Source organism: Pristiophorus japonicus, chromosome 9 (assembly GCF_044704955.1).
Source record: "Pristiophorus japonicus isolate sPriJap1 chromosome 9, sPriJap1.hap1, whole genome shotgun sequence".
NCBI lineage: Eukaryota > Metazoa > Chordata > Chondrichthyes > Pristiophoridae > Pristiophorus > Pristiophorus japonicus.
In genome coordinates this window covers 8,555,493-8,578,013 of record NC_091985.1, presented here as the reverse complement: position 1 = coordinate 8,578,013, position 22,521 = coordinate 8,555,493, and the positions used below count along the sequence as shown (strand labels likewise).

At 48.5% G+C, this 22,521-nt stretch overlaps 1 protein-coding gene across 2 annotated transcripts; it reads right to left on the bottom strand.

Moving 5' to 3' along the window:
• Window positions 1-895: 895 nt before the first annotated feature.
• On the bottom strand, window positions 896-21,269 carry LOC139272928 (uncharacterized). Of its 2 annotated transcripts, XM_070889052.1 has the most exons (4): window positions 21,135-21,269; window positions 13,482-13,978; window positions 10,795-10,899; window positions 896-1,707 (listed from the first exon to the last, which is right to left on the bottom strand). In XM_070889052.1, the coding sequence occupies exons 2-4, from the start codon at window positions 13,969-13,971 to the stop codon at window positions 1,229-1,231; spliced, it is 1,074 nt and encodes a 357-aa protein (XP_070745153.1). In that variant the 5' UTR covers window positions 13,972-13,978; window positions 21,135-21,269; the 3' UTR covers window positions 896-1,228. The 2 variants fall into 2 exon arrangements, with proteins under 2 accessions (XP_070745153.1, XP_070745154.1); XM_070889053.1 differs by lacking the exon at window positions 10,795-10,899.
• Window positions 21,270-22,521: the final 1,252 nt, after the last annotated feature.

The following is a 22,521-nucleotide window of genomic DNA, read 5'->3' as shown; positions in this document are numbered from 1 at the left end:
GTCCTGAGCCCCGCGCCTCAGGGAGGCTATATTGCCCTTGGAGGAGGTGCAGGTGCAGATTCACCAGAATGATAGCAGGGTTTAAAGGGTTAAATTATGACATCAGATTGCATAAGCCTGGCTTGTACCCCCTTGAGTTTGGAAGGTTGAGGTCTGATCTGACCGAGGTGTCCCCCCGCTCGTTACCCAATACCCACCAGTTCAATGTGGTCCGCAGTAATCCACCCTTACACATCCCATCGGAGGCTGTGGTGAGTGGGGAGAGTCTTACAAAAGGTGATCTACTGTACTCAGCATCACCCTCCCATTCATGGCATTAATAGGTTTCATAGAATCACAGGGACCGATATTTCTCCACATCCCGATCGGGCAGGGGGGGGGTGTGGGGGTAAACTTGCGGTCCGTGACTTTTATCGCGCAGCCCGGAGGTCCCGCCCCTCCCCAACCCGGAATTGGGCACGTGCGCCCCCTCCTTCAGTTAAAGGGGCGGGCCGCTGCGCGCTCTGCAGGCCCTTTGGTGGTCGCCACTGGGCAACCAGGGAGGCGCAATCGACCGGGGCCAGCAGCCCGGCTCCCGTTAACGGAACGGCGGGCTGCACGACGGAGGGCCGGTCAAGGCGAGGACCGCTATGGTCGGGCCCGGGCCGACCAAAGAGTCGCCGACAAAGAAACGCGGCGGCCCGCGGCCCAAAAAGACCTCCCCTTTATGGGGTTCAGCGGCGGCGGATGTGCCTCGTGAAGATGGCGGTCATTTGCCCCCGCGGGGCACAGAGGGGTCGGCGTGCGCGGCGATGACGTCAACGGCGGATTGCACCGGACCGGGGCGCAAATCACGGGGCGCGGCGATACCGGCCCAATATCGCCCCCCCCCCCACCACCCCCAGCAAACCTCCAGGCAATTTCCCAGGAAGGGTAATCACCCCTCTCGTCCGGGGAAAAACTTCACTGCGCCCCCTGAGTGCCCCCCGGAGGTGCGAACGGGGCTGTAAAAAGGGGCAATTCTGGCCCCATAGAATCGTACAGCACAGAAGGAGGCCAGTCAGCCTATCGGGCCTGTGCCGGCTCTTTGAAAAAGCTATCCAATTAGTCCCCCTGCCCCCTTGCCCTTTCCCCATAACCCAGTAAATTCCACCCCCCAACCCCTGGATTTAGCCTCGTTTTTTATTCCACATCTATTTGTGAGATAAGGGACAGGCAGTCCCTGTCTGCTTGCTGTAGCCGGACCACCTTACTTCATATTCATTTGGTACTGTATCGCCTTCAGCTCTTTGACCATTTTCATGACCCGTGCATCATAAGCCAGCAGCTCGTTGTGGGAGTTCTGTTGCTGTATGGTTTTAAAGGTCTCCTCTATGACAGGCATGATTGGATCCAAGCTGTATATGTCCTTGCAGGAGTTGTACAAGACTTCCACTGCCCCATGGAGGCTGTAGAGGTAGTTGTAGCAATACTTCAGTTTGCACTTGACGTCTGCCAGGGCCCCGGATGCCCTCTGCATCTTTTCCACCTCTCTTTCAGCTCGGCCCAGGCTCTCTTTCACCCTCTCGATTTCTTTGCTTTTCTCCGGGATCTGACTGTTGCACTTGCTCATTTCCTCTTCGTTCCGCTTGACGTCGGCCCTCAGCCGATGCATGTCGCCCTCCACCGTCTTCACCAGGCTTTTCATGCTCTTTAACTCCTTGCTGTTGTCGACGGTCATCGGAATTCCTGGAAGGAAGACGAAAAAAAAAAAGCGTCATTGACAATCGTCAGCGGAATTGTGAAATGAGCGAGGGGCAGAGCTCTGGTATCTTCTAAATGTAGGGCTGCAATCGGCAGGATGTTCACTGAAAGGGGCCAGCAGCATTGGGATATAAATTAACTTCGTAACTTGTTGACTGTGACGATAATGTCTGACACTGATCTTTCTCATTACAAATCTATTCTCTCGTGCCCCTCTTCACAAAACTTGGGTAAATGACCTTGAGTGTAAAGCCACAAGTCTGGCTTTGTGTCTCTGCACTGAACCTGTGGAGCTTTTCCCGAGAGTATCGGTAAGATCTAGACCGTGACTGACAGTGGCTGATGGCTCGCATCGAGCCATGTATTCCTTTTCTGCCTTCTCTACGTTGATGGGTGATTGTCACATGGGAGATGTAAGGGGGTACATGGGGGATGTAAGGGGGTACATGGGGAATATAAGGGGGTATATGGGGGATGTAAGGGGGTATCTGGAGGATATAAGGGGGTATATGGGGGATGTAAGGGGGTACATGGGGATGTAAGGGGTACATGGGGGATGTAAGGGATACAAGGGGACTGTAAGGGGTACATGGGGATGTAAGGGGGGTACATGGAGGATGTAAGGGGTACATGGGGACTGTAAGGGGTACATGGGGGATGTAAGGGGTACATGGTGATGTAAGGGGGTATCTGGGGGATATAAGGGGGTATATGGGGGATGTAAGGGGGTACATGGGGATGTAAGGGGTACATGGGGGATGTAAGGGATACATGGGGACTGTAAGGGGTACATGGGGATGTAAGGGGGGTACATGGGGGATGTAAGGGGTACATGGGGATGTAAGGGGGGTACATGGGGGATGTAAGGGGTACATGGGGGCTGTAAGGGGGTACATGGGGGATGTAAGGGGGTACATGGGACGTAAGGGGGTACATGGGGGCTGTAAGGGGTACATGGGGACTGTAAGGGGTACATGGGATGTAAGGGGTACATGGGGATGTAAGGGGTACATGGGGGATGAAAGGGGGTATATGGGAGGATGTAAGGAGGTACATGGGAGGATGTAAGGGGAACATGGGGGATGTAAGGGGGTATATGGGGGATGTAAGGGGGTATCTGGGGGGATGTAACGTGTACATGGTGGGATGTAAGCGGGTACATGGGGATGTAAGGGGGTATATGGGGATGTAAGGGGGTACATGGGGATGTAAGGGGGTACATGGGGATGTAAGGGGGTATATGGGGGTATGCCCCTGTATAAAAAAGTTGGGTCAAGTCTCTTCAGCAGGGCTATCACGGGGCAGTTGAAGGCTATTGGACTGCTTTCTTGCTCTTTTTTGTTTCGTTGCTGTAAACGTCAGATTGCACGCGCACTCAGTTGTAGTAATGGCAGGGTCAGGTCTTTATTTAAGCTTCATACGACACAAAAACCAGGATGAAAGTTACTGAGACACCCACTTCCATTCCAGTGTATGCTCCATGCTCTTGAGACACACACCCCATAGTACATGCTGCTAAAACAGTGTTCACTCATAACCTCTGAAACAAAATCAGGTCTTTGATCTCTATATTCCATTCATACTATCAATAAATCATAGAAACATAGAAAATAGGTGCAGGAGTAGGCCATTCGGCCCTTCTAGCCTGCACCGCCATTCAATGAGTTCATGGCTGAACATGCAACTTCAGTACCCCATTCCTGCTTTCTCGCCATACCCCTTGATCCCCCTAGTAGTAAGGACTACATCTAACTCCTTTTTGAATATACTTAGTGAATTGGCCTCAACAACTTTCTGTGGTAGAGAATTCCACAGGTTCACCACTCTCTGGGTGAAGAAGTTTCTCCTCATCTCGGTCCTAAATGGCTTACCCCTTGTCCTTAGACTGTGACCCCTGGTTCTGGACTTCCCCAACATTGGGAACATTCTTCCTGCATCTAACCTGTCTAAACCCATCAGAATTTTAAACGTTTCTATGAGATCCCCTCTCATTCTTCTGAACTCCAGTAAATACAAGCCCAGTTGATCCAATCTTTCTTGATATGTCAGTCCCGCCATCCCGGGAATCAGTCTGGTGAACCTTCGCTGCATTCCCTCAATAGCAAGAATGTCCAGCCTCAAGTTAGGAGACCAAAACTGTACACAATACTCCAGGTGTGGCCTCACCAAGGCCCTGTACAACTGTAGCAACACCTCCCTGCCCCTGTACTCAAATCCCCTCGCTATGAAGGCCAACATGCCATTTGCTTTCTTAACCGCCTGCTGTACCTGCATGCCAACCTTCAATGACTGATGTACCATGACACCCGGGTCTTGTTGCATCTCCTCTTTTCCTAATCTGTCACCATTCAGATAATAGTCTGTCTCTCTGTTTTTACCACCAAAGTGGATAACCTCACATTTATCCACATTATACTTCATCTGCCATGCATTTGCCCACTCACCTAACCTATCCAAATCACTCTGCAGCCTCATAGCATCCTCCTCACAGCTTACACTGCCACCCAACTTAGTGTCATCCGCAAATTTGGAGATACTACATTTAATCCCCTCGTCTAAATCATTAATGTACAATGTAAACAGCTGGAGCCCCAGCACAGAACCTTGCGATACCCCACTAGTCACTGCCTGCCATTCTGAAAAGTACCCATTTACTCCTACTCTTTGCTTCCTGTCTGCCAATCTGTTCTCAATCCACATCAGCACACTACCCCCAATACCATATGCTTTAACTTTGCACATTAATCTCTTGTGTGGGACCTTGTCGAAAGCCTTCTGAAAGTCCAAATACACCACATCAACTGGTTCTCCCTTGTCCGCTCTACTGGAAACATCCTCAAAAAATTCCAGAAGATTTGTCAAGCTTGATTTCCCTTTCACAAATCCATGCTGACTTGGACCTATCATGTCACCTCTTTCCAAATGCGCTGCTATGACATCCTTAATAATTGATTCCATCATTTTACCCACTACCGATGTCAGGCTGACCGGTCTATAATTCCCTGTTTTCTCTCTCCCTCCTTTTTTAAAAAGTGGGGTTACATTGGCTACCCTCCACTCCATAGGAACTGATCTAGAATCTATGGAATGTTGGAAAATGACTGTCAATGCATCCGCTATTTCCAAGGCCACCTTCTTAAGTACTCTGGGATGCAGACCCTCAGGCCCTGGGGATTTATCGGCCTTCAATCCTATCAATTTCCCCAACACAATTTCCCGACTAATAAGGATTTCCCTCAGTTCCTCCTTCTTACTAGACCCTCTGACCCCTTTTATATCCGGAAGGTTGTTTGTGTCTTCCTTAGTGAATACCGAACCAAAGTACTTGTTCAATTCGTCTGCCATTTCTTTGTTCACCGTTATGACTTCCCCTGATTCTGACTGCAGAAAACCTATGTTTGTCTTTACTAACCTTTTTCTCTTTACATATCTATTGAAGCTTTTGCAGTCTGTCTTAATGATCCCTGCAAGCTTCCTCCTGTACTCTATTTTCCCTGCCCTAATCAAACCCTTTGTCCTCCTCTGCTGAGTTCTAAATTTCTCCCAGTCCCCGGGTTCGTTGCTATTTCTGGCCAATTTGTATGCCACTTCCTTGGCTTTAATACTATCCCTGGTTATGGTATATCAAAGGTACAACAAATACTAACAGAATGACAATGTAAACTAAACAACCAGCCACTCGACCTCCTGAAATTGGTTTGTTGCCACAATCGACTCTTGCCGTGCAGTTAATGACTATAACGCACATGTAACCAAATTGACACATTCGAACATGGCTGAATGACTCTCACACCTTCGAGAATCTCCTTCCCTGTTGGGGCATCCTCTGCTTTGATCTGGTACCTAATTTATCACCCATGCTCATCAGAAAGCTGCTTGAACTTTTAACCCAGCATGTGCTAATCTCACAGAGTGCGCAGAGAGTGAGGTATTCAGGTAATATGGAATTCCGTTCCCACAAAGACGAGGTTCAATGATAGCAAAACTGTTACTTGAAAAAGGCATGAAAGCCTGCTGGGCTAAGACAAGGGAAGCTAGTTAACTAAAGACAATGGAAAGGCAGTCGGGGAAAATTGGTGAACTTCTGTTGTGTGAACACTCCTCCAATGACTCAGTGGCTAAATGGACCAGCTGGTGTGGCAGCGAGACACACAGAGCTTTGACCCATGCTCTGTGCTGAGCCAGCTGATGGGCATCAGCATTAACACAACAATCACCATCACCATCAGCAACTACATACAAGAAAACGTCCCACGATACTTCACAGGAGGGTAATCAGACAAAACGTGACACAGAGCCGAAGAATGAGATATTAGAAGGGATGATTTAAAGCTTGGTCAAAGTGGTCAAGGTTTTAACGAGGGTCTTCAAGGAGCAGAGAGAGCTGATGAGGGAATTTCAGGGCTTCGGGCCGAGATGGCTGAAGGCACGGCGGGGCGAAAGGAGTGGGGGTGTGTAAGAATAAGAGTTGGAGAAATGTTTTCGGTCTGGGATAGATAGGAGAAAGGTTAGGAACCGCACTCCTGATGAATGATCTGGTGGGACCCGCTGCACAGATTGTGCGTTGAGACATCAAAGGGTAAAGGATTCTGCCAGTGACCATGCCAATGCTTAACGTGCTTGTGCTGACATTCTCCAGAGGTGTTACCCATCACAAATAAACGGGTGAATGTCCTTTGTTAACAGTTTGAATTATGCCATTTAAAGTCCCCCTGAACTGCAGACTGAGGCCTCAGTTTAATGTCACATCCAAAGGGCAGCGCTTCTAACAATGCGCCACTTCCTCGGAGCTACCCTGGTATGTTACAGGATGTGGAGCTTGGAGGTTGGCCTTCTAGGTGGCAGAGGTCGCGGGTTTGGGTGGTGCTGCCCAAGAGGCCTTGATAATAGCGGAGCCAAGAAGAGGCCAACCTGTGAGAGATCATCATCATCATCATAGCCGTCCCTCGGAGTCGAGGAAGACTTGCTTCCACTCCTGAAGTGAGTTCTTAGGTGGCTGACCAGTCCAATACGAGAGCCACAGTCCCCGTCACAGGTGGGACAGATAGTCATTGAGGGTAAGGGAGGGTGGGGCAGGTTTGCCGCACGCTCCTTCTGCTGCCTGTGCTTGATTTCTGCACGCTCTCGGCGACGAGACTCAAGGTGCTCAGCGCCCTCTTGGATGCACTTCCTCCACTTAGGGTGGTCTTGGGCCAGGGGCTCCCAGGTGTCAGTGGGGATGTCGCACTTTATCAGGGAGGCTTGAGGGTGTCCTTGTAACGTTTCCTCTGCCCACCTTTGGCTTGTTTGCCGTGAAGGAGTTCCGAGTAGAGCGCTTGCTTTGAGAGTCTCGTGTCTGGCATGCGAACTATGTGGCCTGCCCAGCGGAGCTGATCAAGTGTGGTCAGTGCTTCAATGGTGGGTCTGTTGGCCTGGTCGAGGACGCTAACTTTGGTGCGCCTGTCCTCCCAGGGGATTTGTAGGATCTTGCGGAGACATCGTTGGTGGCAGTTCTCCAGCGATTTGAGGTGTCTACTGTACATGGTCCATGTCTCTGAGCCATACAGGAGGGCGGGTATTATTACGGCCCTGTAGACCATGAGCTTGGTGGCAGATTTGAGGGCCTGGTCTTCGAACACTCTTTTCCTCAGGCTTCTTCTGTGAGAGAAAGAAGGTAACGGTAGAGGTAGGAGCAGGGTAAGCAGAACATTGTTGCCCCATAATTTCAGTGGAAAAGCCATTTCCGAATATAATCAGCCTAGTCGGATGTGAAAAGACGAGGTGGGCTGTAGTCTTCGTCGTGGGGAATGAAAACCTAGTGTGAGGACCACGGAATAGCAACAAGACCTCTGTCTACGCCAAAACAGATTGGTCCATCGTGGGTTGCTGAAATCAGAAATGATCGAGGAACAGGATGTAGTGTGAAATAAAGCACCCAATAGTGGCTGGCTGAAGGAGGAAATGCTGTCCATTCCCATTAAAGGGATGCACAGTCCATTTGGTGAATGTGGACTACCATTGATCTCATTCATCTGTTTCAGCATCTCATCTCAAAAACTCCTCCGACACCAGCAGCTGTACCCGTGATATCAGTGATCATAAGAAATAGGAGCAGGAGTAGGCCATTCGGCCCCCTCGTGCCTGCTCCGCCATTTAATAAGATCATGGACTGATCTGATCATGGACTCAGCTCCACTTCCCAGCCCGCTCCCCATAACCCTTTACTCCCTTAACGCTCAAAAATCTGTCTATCTCAGCCTTAAATATATTCAATGACCCAGCCTCCACAGCTCTCTGGAGCAGAGAATTCCACAGGTTTACAACCCTCTGAGAGAAGAAATTCCTCCTCAGCTCAGATTTAAATGGGCCGCCCCTTATTCTGAGACTATATCCCCTAGTTATTCTAAGAATATGTCCCCTAGTTTTAGTTTCCCCTATGAGTGGAAATATCCTCTCTGCATCCACCTTGTCGAGCCCCCTCATTATCTTATATATTTCAATAAGATCACCTCTCATTCTTCTGAGCTCCAATGTGTATAGTCCCAATCTGCTCAACCTTTCCTCATAAGTCAACTCCCTCATCTCCAGAATCAACCTAGTGAATCTTCTCTGAACAGCCTCCAATGCAAGTATATCCTTCCTTAAATACGGAGACCAAAACTGTACACAGTACTCCAGGTGTGGCCTCACCAATACCCTGTACAGTTGTAGCAGGACTTCTCTGCTTTTATACTCTATCCCCCTTGCAATAAAGGCCAACATTTCATTGGCTTTCCTGATCACTTGCTGTACCTGCATACAAACTTTTTGTGTTTCATGTACAAGGACAACCAGGTCCCTCTGGACTGCAGCACTTTGCAATTTTTCTCCATTTAAATTATAATTTGCTTTGCTATGTTATATTAGTGGATAGGCTTGACTCTCTATATCTGGAGCGGTGTACCTGAGGTGTAGTATTATTGTCCCTACATTCTGAGACTGAATGCATCACCTTACAAATCCCATGGTGTTGTTCTTCAGTGATTGGATGTTTAAAGGCTTCCCAATATCTGGGGTTCGGGAAGGTGAAATAAAACTCGGGCTAAGTTTTAACCTTGTGCACAAACCTGCTCCTCATCAGAAAAGGGGAGACTCTGGGAACTCGACAAAGCACTTTTGCTTCCAGGGCATCTCAGGACTACAGACCTTGTTGCCCAGTAATAGAATGCCAGGAGCAGCCGAAAAGAGGGACACCATGATTCCAGTCCCTATCCTGTGATTTCCGTCTCTTTCGTGACTCATAAGAACATAAGAACTAGGAGCAGGCATAGGCCATTCAGCCCCTTGAGCCTGCTCCGCCATTCAGTGAGATCATGGATGATCATCGACCTCAACTCCACTTTCCCGCCCGATCCCCATATTCCTTGTTTCCCCATGAGTATAAAAACCTACCTATCTCAGCCTTGAATACACTCACTGACTCAGCATCCACAGCCCTTTGGGATAGAGAATTCCAAAGATTCACAACCCTCTGAGTGAAAAAATTTCTCCTCATCTCAGTCCTAAATGGCCGACCCCTTATCCTGAGACTGTGACCCCTGGTTCTAGACTCTCCAGAGAGGGGAAACATCCTCCCTGCATTTACCCTGTCAATCCCCCTCAGAATCTTATATATTTCAATGGGATCATCTCTCATTCTTCTAAACTCCAAAGAGTATAGGCCCCAATCTACTCAACCCCTCCTAAAAGGACAACCCTTTCATCCCAGGGATTAGTGCAGTGAAACTTCATTACACCACCTCTAAGGCAAATACACCCTTCCTCATCTCCATCCTGTGATTCCCATCTCTATCCTGTGATTCCTGAATCTATCCTGTGATTCCCATCTCTATCCCATGATTCCTGTCAATATCCTGTGATTCCCGAATCTATCCTGTGATTCCTGTCTCCATCCTGTGATTCCCGTCTCCATCCGTGATTCCCGAATCTATCCTGTGATTCCTGTCTCCATCCTGTGATTCCCGTCTCCATCCCGTGATTCCCGAATCTATCCTGTGATTCCCATCTCCATCCCGTGATTCCCGTCTCTATCCTGTGATTCCTGTCACTATCCTGTGATTCCCGTCTCCATCCTGTGATTCCCATCTCCATCCCGTGATTCCCGAATCTATCCTGTGATTCCCATCTCCATCCTGTGATTCCCGTCTCCATCCCGTGATTCCCGAATCTATCCTGTGATTCCCGTCTCCGTCCTGTGATTCCCATCTCTATCCCATGATTCCTGTCACTATCCTGTGATTCCCGTCTCCATCCCGTGATTCCCGTCTCCATCCTGTGATTCCTGTCACTATCCTGTGATTCCCGTCTCCATCCTGTGATTCCCGAATCTATCCTGTGATTCCCGTCTCCATCCTGTGATTCCCGAATCTATCCTGTGATTCCCGTCTCTATCCCGTGATTCCTGTCTCTATCCTGTGATTCCCAAATCTATCCTGTGATTCCGGAATCTATCCTGTGATTCCCAAATCTATCCCATGATTCCCGTCTCAATCCCGTGATTCCCGAATCTATCCTGTGATTTCCGTCTCCATCCTGTGATTCCCGAATCTATTCTGTGATTCCAAAATCTATCCCGTGATTCCCATCTCTATCCTGTGATTCTCGTCTCCATCCCATGATTCCCGTCTCCATCCATGTCTCCATCCCATGATTCCCGAATCTATCCCGTGATTCCCGTCTCCATCCTCTGATTCCCGTCTCTGATCAATTATTTCACTTCCCAGTTGGGTCTGTTGAATGATCATTCTTTACTTCTGGTGCCTGTAAGGTTGGGTGCCTGAGATGATGTACCCGTGATACTCTCCAGCAGGATGGTGGGGGACTCGTTGCCTATGGTGGCTTGTTCCTGGAACGTGGAACAGGGAAAGAAATGGACCTGCCTCAGGAGCCAGAAGTTACTGCTTCCTGTTTGTGGTCGAACTGAAATCAAGCAGAATCCATGAGTAGGGCTGGTGGGATCAAGGAGACAGGTAGTCCCCCTCCCCCACCTCAGTGCTAGAGTTGTGCTGGTGTTGAGGACTGTCCAGTGCTCCTACAGCTGAACCTGTTACCTACCTTTCGTTAGGGGTGACCTCTGTTCCAGGAGGTACCTGTGCACCCTGGGGCAGGGGGCACTGCTCGACTTTTCTCCTGCAACTATTTGGCCAGCATGGTGGCTGTCTAAGTGACAAAAAACACCAGTCAGAAATTGAGAACCATCCTGTCATTGGGAGCACAGACATTGAAATAATGACTGGCTCAAGAGCCCAGCGCAGCATAGATCCGAGGTCGGCTCCATTAGAGTGAAGAGAAAAACCCCTGAGCAAGCAGCACCCTCACCCACACACCGCAGGCATTCAAGTTCCAGCTAGACCCTAATGTGTCGCTTGTCAGATGCCACCTTGCTTTTATGGTTTTTTTTGTATAGCCTGTAAATCATTCCCTTCACACCAAGCAGGTACTTGTTAAGAAGGCAAACAGTTGTTTCTTTGTCAATGGAGATAGTAGAAGCAGGTCAATTGCTCACATGCTACGCAAGCAGAAAGGTAAAGGACCAATAGCGGGAAAGAAAGAAAGACTTGCATTTGTATAGCACCTTTCACAACCTCAGGACGTCCCAGAGCGCTTTGGAGACAATAAAGTACTTTTGACGTGTAGTCACTGTTGTAATGTAAGAAACACGGCAGCCAATTCGCATACAGCAAGATCCCACAAACATCAATGTGTTAATGACGCATATAATCTGTTTTTTTATGGATGTTGGTTGAGGGATAAATATTGGCCAGGACACTGGGGATAACTCCTCTGCTCTTCTTCAAAATGGTGCCATGGGACCTTTCACTTTCACCTGAAGGGGCAGACGGGGCCTCGGTTTAACGTCTCATCCAAGAGTTATGCATGCTCAGTGAGAGCCAAATAGCCTTTCCTGAAACCCTTCCTTGTCTTTTCAATCTTCCTGAAACTAAAGATTTGGAGATCTCGTGATGGAGCATTGTGAGATGAATCTGGTTAGAACCCTTAACGTTGGACACTTTTTATGCATGGCCTGTTGTTTGGGATCTTGCTATCAAAATCACTAAGGGGGTGGTACTCAGTAAGATAATAGGACTAAAGGCAGATAAATCCTCTGGATCTGATGGCTTGCATCCTAGGGACTTTAGAAAAATAGCAGCAGGGATTGTAGATGCATTGGTTGTAATTTACCAAAATTCCCTGGATTCTGGGGAGGTCCCAGCAGATTGCAAATGTAACACCCCTATTTAAAAAAGGAGGTAGACAAAAAGCAGGAAACTATAGACCAGTTAGCCGAACATCTGTGGTTGGGAAAATTTTTGCGTCCATTATTAAAGAAGTAGTAACAGGACATTTGATAAGCAAACTTCGGTCAGGCAGAGTCAGCATTGATTTATGAAGGGGAAGTCATGTTTGACAAATTTGCTGGAATTCTTTGAGGATGTAACGGATAGGGATAAAGGGGAACCAGTGGATGTGGTGTATTTGGACTTCCAGAAGGCATTTGACAAGGTGCCACATAAAAGGTTACTGCACAAGATAAAAGTTCACAGGGTTGGGGGTAATATATTAGCATGGATAGAGGATTGGCTAACTAATAGAAAACAGAGAGTCGGGATAAATGGTTCATTCTCTGGTTGGCAACCAGCAACTAGTGGAGTGCCGCAGGGATCAGTGTTGGGACCCCAACTATTTACAATCTTTATTAACGACTTGGAAGAAGGGACTGAGTGTAACGTAGCCAAGTTTGCTGATGATACAAAGATGGGAGGAAAAGCAATGTGTGAGGAAGACACAAAAAATCTGCAGAAGGACATAGACAAGCTAAGTGAGTGGGCAAAAATTTGGCAGATAGAGTATAATGTTGGAAAGTGTGAGGTCATGCAATTTGGCAGAAAAAAATCAAAGAATAAGTTATTATTTAAATGGAGAAAGATTGCAAAGTGCTGCAGTACAGCGGGACCTGGGGATACTTGTGCATGAAACGCAAAAGGATAGTATGCAGGTACAGCAAGTGATCAGGAAGGTCAATGAAATCTTGGCCTTTGTTGCAAAAGGGATGGAGTATAAAAACAGAGAAGTCTTACTACAGCTACAAAGGATATTGGTGAGGCCACACCTGGAATACTGCGTGCAGTTTTGGTTTCCATATTTACGAAAGGATATACTTGCTTTGGAGGCAGTTCAGAGAAGATTCACTAGGTTGATTCCGGGGATGAGGGGGTTGACTTATGAGGAAAGGTTGAGTAGATTGGGCCTCTACTCATTGGAATTCAGAAGAATGAGAGGTGATCTTATCGAAACGTATAAGATTATGAGGGGGCTTGACAAGGTGGATACAGAGAGGATGTTTCCACTGATGGGGGAGACTAGAACTAGAGGGCATGATCTTAGAATAAGGGGCCGCTCATTTAAAACAGAGGTGAGGAGGAATTTCTTCTCTCAGAGGGTTGTAAATCTGTGGAATTCGCTGCCTCAGAGAGCTGTGGAAGCTGAGACAGTGAATAAATTTAAGATAGAAAAAGACAGTTTCTTAAACGATAAGGGCTAAGGGGTTATGGGGAGTGGGCAGGGAAGTGGAGCTGAGTCCATGATCAGATCAGCCATGATCTTATTGAATGATGGAGCAGGCTCGAGGGGCTGTATGGCCTACTCCTGCTCCTATTTCTTGTGTTCTTATTCCTTCGCTGCTCACCCTAAGGATCTGTGCACTTGTGATAACCTTGGAGAATATGCCGAGCACCTCTTACCAACACATGGGACGATGAGCATTAAACCAATTCCCACGTCCCTTCCAGTGACCTTCTCGCCCCTCCTGGCCTCGGCAGTTCTCAGAGCGTTCTCTGCGTGCTGCAGGGACGATCTGTCCACTTGAAGCTGATCGTTGACCTGGTATCTGCGGCTCTCCAGCGAGATTAGCTCGTCCTTCTTGACCCAAAGGCTCTGCTCCAGGTTCTTCCTGTCCTCCCGGGTCTTGTCTAAATCCACCGCCAGCTGCATGGTGTCGGCCGTCAGTGAGTCGATCACCGCCTTGGCCTCTCTCTCGGCTACGCTCATCTCGGTATAGGCCGACCCCACGTCCTGCTTCACCTTCGCGCACTGCGGCTCCTCGAGGTCCTTGTCGCCAAACACGGCGGCCGAGTTAGCGAAGGACAAGATGGCGGATATCCCGCTGACAAAATGGGGCAAAGCGACATCTTTAAACTTCTTCTCGTACGATTCATATTCGAACGTGTTCATGGCTGCTCTGGAGAGTCACAAAAATACATAACAGAAAGCCGATTAGTGATTGAGCAGTGCATCAGTTTAGTTTCAGCTGCGGCTCAGTGGGCAGCGCACTTGCCTCTGAGTCAGAAAGTTGTGGGTTCAAGTCCCGCTCCAGGGACCTGAGCACACAAATCTAAGCTGACACTCCAGTGCAGTACTGAGGGAGTGCTGCACTGTTGGAAGGCTGTATTTCAGATGAGATATTAAACCGAGGCCCCATCTCAGGTGGACAAAAAAAAATCCCACAGCCCTATTTTGAAGACAAACAGAGGAGTTATCCCTGGGGGGCCAATATTTATCCCACAATCAACATCATTTTAAAACAGATTATCTGGTCATTATCACATTGCTGTTTGTGGGACATAAAAGGAGCGGAGTTGAGCAGCCTCGGGAGCAGCGTGGAGGCATGTCACTTCAGGGAAGGAGAGTGACGGCAGCGAAGAGTGACGTCATCAAGGTCCAGGTCGGTGATTGGAGCGTGGGCGGATACAGCAGGAGCGGCGACAGACTGTGGAGGGACGTGATCGGGGCCCAGGAGAGGTGTGAGTTCGGGACCAGGGGCCCAGGGGCAGCACGGGCCAGCCCACACTGCGATATGTGTGCACGCTAGGTCCGTGCAGCAGAGCTGGTCTCCAGTCGATTTGGTTAACCCTTGCCACTGGATCAAGACCTAGCTCTGTCAAGCCCGTGCAATGGCCATGCCACATTAAAAAAAATCCACGCACAGGCATCTTCCACCCTTCAACATGTAGTTCGGGATCCGGAATATTAGGTCTTTCATTGAAACATTTGTGAACTCATCCTTTTTTGGCGTGGAAACAAGTCATCCTCGTTTCGAGGGACTGCCTATGTTTATGGGAGCTTGCTTGTGTGCAAATTGGCTGCCGCGTTTCCTACATTACCACAGTGACTATACTTCACAAAGTACGTCATTGGCTGTAAAGTGCTTTGGGATGTCTGGTTGTCGTGAAAGGCGCTATAGAAATGCAAGTCTTTCTTTGAGTTCTGCTGAATTCACCATTACACAGAATGACTGTAGAGTCACAAATCAAATCAAATGGTCTGAATCTTTTATGTGTAGGTTTCTTGCAGACATAGAAAACCTCATCAAAAGGGATAAGTAATAGCAGTTTGCTTTTAAGGTTTCTTTGGGCTTTTGCAAGAAAATTGTAAGTTATTCAAAATCCCATTAATGTAGTTCCTAGGCTGACAAATTGCATAATGACCTCCATTCAGCATTATTCCTCCCTTCCCCTTTCCCGGTAAGTGCTGGACATGTAATTGACCTGCGATTAGTATTCTACAAGTCTCAGGTCTCCTGATACTGCCTCGCTTTTACCAGTGTCTAGAATTCATCTCAACCCCCAGGCCAATCGTCTGTCTGCCATATCGGCATTTCTGGGCCATACTGAGGGCTGGTACGTTAAAGCTGGAGCTAGAGAGCCCGGAGTGGGGCTTGAACCCACAACCTTCCCACTCAGAAGGCTGTAATTCAGCTCGAAATGGCACTGGATTGACAAGCACGTGAGAAGGACCACAGGTACGGCTGGGGTTGAAGCTGAATTTTCACACCAGGGCAGTAGGGGGCGATGTTCTGCGATCAGAGTCGAGGCATCTCATTGGGCAGTGAGAGAGGGATCATTCTCACATTGCCCAATCACGCCTGACCTGGGAGAACTGCCCACTGACACAAGGGGGGAAATATTAACATATTTATATATAAAATACTGAAAATGAACAAAAATTAAATAGAGACAGTCAGAATTGTATCTGTTAGGTAGAACTTTTAATTTCACAGTCCGTGAAAGAAAGACTTGTATTTATACAGCGCCTTTCACGACCTCAGGAAGTCCCAAAACACTTTACAGGCACTAAAGTATTTTTGGAGTGTAGTCACTGTTATAATTTAGGAAACGTTGCAGCTAATTTGTCCACAGCAAGATCCCACAAATAGCAATAAGATATATGACCAGATAATCGGTTTAATTCCATTCCTGGGATGTGGGCGTCGCTGGCAAGGCCAGCATTTATTGCTCATCCCTAATTGCCCTTAAGAAGGTGGTGAACCCCCTTCTTGAACCGGTGCGGTCCGTGTGGTGAAGGTACTCCCACAGTGCTGTTAGGGAGCGAGTTCCAGGATTTTGACCCAGCGACGATGAAGGAACGACGATATATTTCCAAGTCAGGATGGTGTGTGACTTGGAGAGGAACTTGCAGGTGATGATGTTCTCATGTGCCTGCTCCCTCTCCATCTCTCCTCCCACGCCCTCTCTCTCTCCTTCCTTCTCTATCTCCCTCTCTCTTTCCTTCTCCTCTCCCTCTCCTTTCCTCTCTGTCTCCTTCTCTCCCTCTCTTCTCCCTCGCCCTCTCTCTCTCTCCTTCCCTCTCTGTCTCCTTCTCTCCCTCTCCTTCCCTCCCTCTCCTTCTCTCTCTCTGTCCCTCTCCCTTGTCCTTCTCGGTGATAGAGGTCGCGGGTTTGGGATATTGGTTTAGCGAAGTTGGTTGAGGGATAAATATTGGCCAGGACACTGGAGGAGAACTCCCCTGCTCTTCTTCGAAATAGTGGCGAGAGATGTTTTACATCCACCTCATAGCACCTCCGGCAGTGCAGGACTCCCTCAGCACTGCACTGGAGTGTCAGCCTGGATTATGTGCTCAAATCTCTGGAGTGGGACTTGAACCCACGACCTTCCCACTCAGAAGGCTGTAATTCAGCTCTAAATGGCACTGGATTGACAAGCACGTGAGAAGGACCACAGGTACGGCTGGGGTTGAAGCTGAATTTTCACACCGGGGCAGTAGGGGGCGATGTTCTGCGATCGGAGTCGAGGCATCTCATTGGGCAGTGAGAGAGGGATCATTCTCACATTGTCCGATCACGCCTGACCTGGGAGAACTGCCCACTGACACAAGGGGGGAAATATTAACGTTATATATAAAATACAGAAAGAGAACAAAAGTTAAATAGAGACAGTCAGAATTGTATCTTTTATACTCATAGGTAGAACCTTTAATTTCACTGTCAGTGAACTCACCAGATTAACACATTAAGGTGCAGAATTTCTGAATCCAACAGTGCAGCTACTAATATATACTTTATCAAAATGTACAGAAATAATGTTTTATTTAACACATTTATCTGAGGCCGCAGTTGCCCCTGTCGGCTCCCCTTGGCTGTCACGCAGGATCGAGCGGACAGAGCAGATTGAGACTGAGAATTCCTGTCCACCCTTACACTGAATTACATCGAGTCTACAACACAGAACCAGGCCATTCGACCCGACTGCTCTGTCCTGGTATTTATGGTCCACTCGAGCCTCTCCCACCCCTCTTCATCTCCCCCAGTCAGCATAACCCTCCATTCCCTTCTCTCTCAGATGCTTATCGAGCTTCCCCTTAAATGCATCGATACTATTCCCCTCAACCACTCCCTGCGGTAGCGAGTTCCACATTCTCACCACTCTCTGGGTAAGACGTTTCTCCTGAATTCCCATATTGGGTTTATTAGTGACTGTCTTATATTGATGTGCCCCTAGTTCTGGTCTCCCCTGTCATGTATTCAACCAGCATTGTAACCCATGTATAATCTGACCTAAATTGTACACTGTGAGAACACTGACCACTAGGTGGTGAACTTGTGGGAGACACTCTTAACCTAGACCTTCAGCTATAAAAGGGGAAGCTCCACCCACTTCCATCACTTGAGTGCTATGAAATAAAGGACAGGTCACAGACTGACCCTCTCTCAAGCATGGGCCTCGTGTGCATTTATACTGTATAGTAAGGACGTATCATCCCCTACAAGTGGAAACATCTCGCCCCCTAGCCCTTGCCCCTCCGAATCATGGCAGTGTAAGTGGTTACTGCAGACGCGTGTGGTTGAAAGCTGCACGTGTTGGGCAATAATCTTGAGGGAAACACAATGCTGGGGCAAGGTACCAAACAACATCAAACCGCCATTTGGACATACGAGGGTCCACAGGTCTCGCGTTAACAAGAACCAGCGACAGCACATGTGACTGAATAGTGCCGTCCCCTCCTTCAACGGTATACCTCGGAATAAAGAAATGCGTCACAGGCAGGAAAGCAATAGGTCCCATCGTGTAGGGTGCAGAACCAAAGCTCGCCACTAATGGGGAGGGTTCGCACGAACATCTCATTCTGAGCCTCAGCCACCCAGTGAGGGGCTCATGCAATACACCACGCCACCACTGTCTGCCTCGCCTGCAGTCCTTGTAATGCGTCCTGTGCTGTAAATACATCAAACTACAGCACTGTTCCATCCTCAGTAACACTACCAGAAGTAGCTCAAACAATACCAAATGTATGATAGAGGAATAATACAATCACAGTAAACTCTGGTAATAACAGTTCTCCGATTGAATCCAATGAGTTCTGATTACTGTCACTGCACTTTATTGGGCTTTGTTAGACAAAATCATTTAGTTTTAACTCAGGTATGTGAAATGGCTGCTTGAAAGTGTTCAATTAGATGAGCCATTTAATCAGAGCCTATCCTCTGCTTCTCCCTCCCTCTCTGTGTCTCCCTCTCCCTCTCTCCTTCCCTCTCTCTGTTTCCCTCTCCCTCTCTCCTCCCTCTCCCTCTCCCTCCCTCTCTCTGTCTCCCTCTCCCTCTCTCCTCCCTCTCCCTCTCCCTCCCTCTCTCTGTCTCCCTCTCCCTCTCTCCTCCCTCGCCCTCTCCCTCCCTCTCTCTGTCTCCCTCTCCCTCTCTCTCCCTCTCTCCTTCCCTCTCTCTGTCTCCCTCCCCTCTCTCCTTCCTTCTCCCTTCCCTCTCCTTCTCTCTCTCTGTCTCCTTCTCCCTCTCTCCCTCCCTCTCCTTCCCTCTCCCTCTCTCCTTCCATCTTCCTCCCTCTCCCTCTCCTTCCCTCTCTCTGTCTCCCTCTCCCTCTCTCCTCCCTCGCCCTCTCCCTCCCTCTCTCTGTCTCCCTCTCCCTCTCTCTCCCTCTCTCCTTCCCTCTCTCTGTCTCCCTCCCCTCTCTCCTTCCTTCTCCCCCCCCTCTCCTTCTCTCTCTCTGTCTCCTTCTCCCTCTCTCCCTCCCTCTCCTTCCCTCTCCCTCTCTCCTTCCATCTTCCTCCCTCTCCCTCTCCCTCTCCCTCTCTCCTTCCCTCTCTCTGTCTCCCTCTCCCTCTCTCCTCCCTCGCCCTCTCCCTCTCCCTCTCTCTCTCTGTCTCCCTCTCCCACTCTCTCTGTCTCCCTTCTCCCTCTCGCCTCCATTCCCTCCCTCTCCCTCTCCTCCCCCCTCTCTGTGTCCCTCTTTCCTTCCATTCCTCTCTCTCTCTCCTTCTCTCCTTCCTTCCCCTCTCTCCCTTTCTCCTTCCTTCCCCCTCTCTCCCTCTCTCCTTTCCTCTCCCTCTCTCCTTCCTTCTCCTCCCTCTCCTTTTCACTCGCCCTCTTCTCCCTCTCCTTCCCCCTCTCTCCCTCTCCCTCTCATTTCCTCTTCCTCTCTCTTTCTCTCTCATTCTCACTCTCCCTCTCCTTCTCCCTATCCTTCATCCTCTCCCTTGCCCTGACCCTCTCTCCCTCTTCCTCGCCTCCTTTTCCCTCTCTCACTCCCTCTATCCTCCCTCTTTCTTTCAATGTCTGAATTTTTCTCTTTTAGAATAATCTCAAAGTTCACATTTGTTGAGCCTGCAATAAAACTGGCCCCTGGAATTCTGTGTTAAAAATCAGGAGCCAGATTTCTGACTCGCAAAACAGAAATCCGGAGCCAGATTGCTCTCGGGAAGCCTGCCGCGCCCAGATTTCCAGATTTCCACATCTCACAAACACATGAGGGGCTGGTTTCCCTCTCACATGCAATATAACAGGGCCTTTCTGTCTCGGAAACAACAATTCATGAAAGTTCGCTTCAAAATAAAACTATGGGAGTTGATTTCTACTTTCAAATAAAGATGACATTCATATTTCTCTCTCTCTCAGAACCAAACTTTAAAGGCCAGACATTTCTGCTCCAACTCTGTGCCTCTTTGTCTCTCTCTGCCTCTGACCTCAAGCAGAATAAAGCTCAGTTGAGGATTTTTCTTTTTAGAAAAAGACACACACAGCGACTGAAAGTCCATTAATTCTCCCCCAGATTGCTCCTGAATAAAGAATTCTCCGAGTAAAGTGCTTTCTGAATAGTAAACCTGTTGGATGGATTTCCCCCTCAAAAATACAAACTTAGTTTCAAGATCTCTCTCCCTTTCTCTCTATCGGAAACAGAAGCCTCACTTTCCTCTTCCGAAAACAGAAATTGCAGGCATATATATCTATAAATGTCTGATGGTGATATTTTCTTTTTACTTTTAAAAAGCAACAACTGGAGTTGGTTTCCTCTCGGAAGGGCACCTGGGCGAGGAGATTTCCCTCTGCCTCTCACTATGAGATCAGACTCCCCCCTCTCTCTTTATACCTTGAGGTGTGTCTCACCTTCTAAAAGTCAAACCCTGTGCAGTTAAGTGTCTTAATGGGGAAGCCTTTGCGCTCTCTCGAAACCTCCAGACAAACTCGATCTGTAATCTAGGCAGGGACTTTCTTGAGAGAGTACTAGCCCCTGCACGCACACACACACACACACACACACACACACACACACACACACTCGATGTCCCAATACTCTGGCTCGATTAAACCCCTTTGCTGGTGAAAGCCAACTTGCTTCACTGAAGTACGACAGGAGCACGAGATTAGAAAGGGCTACAGGCGCGGCCAGGAGCAGTCAGCACACTTGCATAAACCACGAGGCTCGATCCACCCTGGCTTCTCGATGCACAGAATCAGCCCTAATCTGCCGGGAAAAGTCTTTCAAACACTTGGATCCTCGGCAATTTCGACCCGAGTCCCACTTCACGTCAGTTCGATCAGCTCAAGCCCTGTCTAAACCTCACTGGCTAAACTTTACAGTTCTCCCCCCGCCCCCCCCCCACCACCCTCTTAACACAATAATATCATCGAGGACCGATTAACACTCTGAGCACGTGCGAATCAACTTAAATCCCACGCAATCTACTTCAATAGGAACCTCTCTGGGAGAATTAAAACCCCACCAAGAAACACAAACTCCAAGGCAGTGAGGAGAAAATTTCCTGCACACTGAGGCAAAAAAACGTCGAAATAACCCTGAAATGTTACTCACTGTTCGGTCCTGTCGCGTTATCCTTCAAAAAAAAATCAGTTCTCTTCCTTTTCCAGCAGTGTGAGGGCAGCTAATCTGCAAGAAAAAGCATAGCTCCAAATGGTGGATGCAAGGACATTCAACAAATTCAACCATACAGCCAGTAACTAACAGCAAAATCTGTGGTGTAGCAGCTTTTATACCAGGCTCAGTGATGGGAGGGGCATAGTTCTAACAGACAAGTGGATGGAGGAACATTAATGTATTTAAGTCCATCCCTCCTCCTTCAGGTTCCCCAGTTTGATTCCTACCCAAGGATCTTGGGCACAGTGGCTTGGGAGAAAGCTCCATTGACCCAGGTCCACCGTACTAAAGGGCCCATCCATGGGCGCTACTCAGATCCCTGATTCATCGATATTCCGATAGGCGAGGACTGGCCTCCCTCCCATCCCCACTCGCCCATCTTCGATCCGCAATATCTCTGCAGATAAATCACTGGTTAGGCCTCAGCTGGAAAATTCTGGGCATCGTACTTCAGGAATGATGTAAAGACCCCAGAAAGGGCACAGAGGAGGTTTACCAGGGTGTGACCAGGGATGAGGAGAGGTTGGTAGAGTTAGGATGGTTCCCCTTGGAACAGAGAAGGTAACGAGGTGGCCCAATAGAGCTTTTCAGGATGGTAAGAGGATTTAATAGAGTAAATAGGGAAAGAATACTCCCTCTGGCGAGTGGGTCAGTAACCAGAGGTCATCGATTCAACATCATTGGCAAAGATCCAGAGGGGAGATGGGAGAATGTTTGCAATCCGAGAGCTGTCCAGATTCGGGACGCTGACGGTTGTGGAAGCTGATTCCATCAATCATTTTAACCGAGAGTTGGGAAGGTGCTGGGAGGATGAGCAACTGACACAAAGCGGGAATGTGGGACTGAGCACGGCGGCTCGATCAAAGGGCCAGCACGGGCTCGACGGCCCAATGGTTTCCTCCTGCGCTGCAAGTTTCTAAGCTTCCATACACCGAAGGAATCTTTCCACAATCAATAAAGGTCGTCCAGCTCACTTACTGCCTGTTCTCCTGTCACAACTGAGGAATTATATATCTGGCAATCATTTAACGTGGTAGAATTGCAAACTCGTCAGACTAAGACAATTTGTAATTAGTTTTGAGAAGAATTTGCTTCCGATCCAGCAAACGGCACATGATTGGTTGGATGAAAGCGAATCGATTAGTGCAATCCAATATGCATAAGAGGTCTACTGAGGCATCGAGATATACTGTGGGCTTAAAAAAGGGAGCAGGAATCCGATAGTGTCAGATGTTACTGCTGTTTCAGGAAGGACAGTGATGGAATGGGTTAGAATGATTAACGAGGGTGTAGGTGTATCTAAATTGATGGTGTGCTCTCTGAA

What these genes read in the sequence shown, in the direction of transcription:
- LOC139272928 (XM_070889052.1), bottom strand. Translation starts at nt 13,971, where the DNA reads ATGAACACGTTCGAATATGAATCGTACGAGAAGAAGTTTAAAGATGTC. An exon ending in GCTCATCGTCCCATGTGTTG is followed by an intron (nt 10,900 to 13,481) that starts GTAAGAGGTGCT and finishes TTTGTCACTTAG; the next exon opens with ACAGCCACCATGCTGGCCAA. An exon ending in GAGGTCACCCCTAACGAAAG is followed by an intron (nt 1,708 to 10,794) that starts GTAGGTAACAGG and finishes TCTTCCTTCCAG; the next exon opens with GAATTCCGATGACCGTCGAC.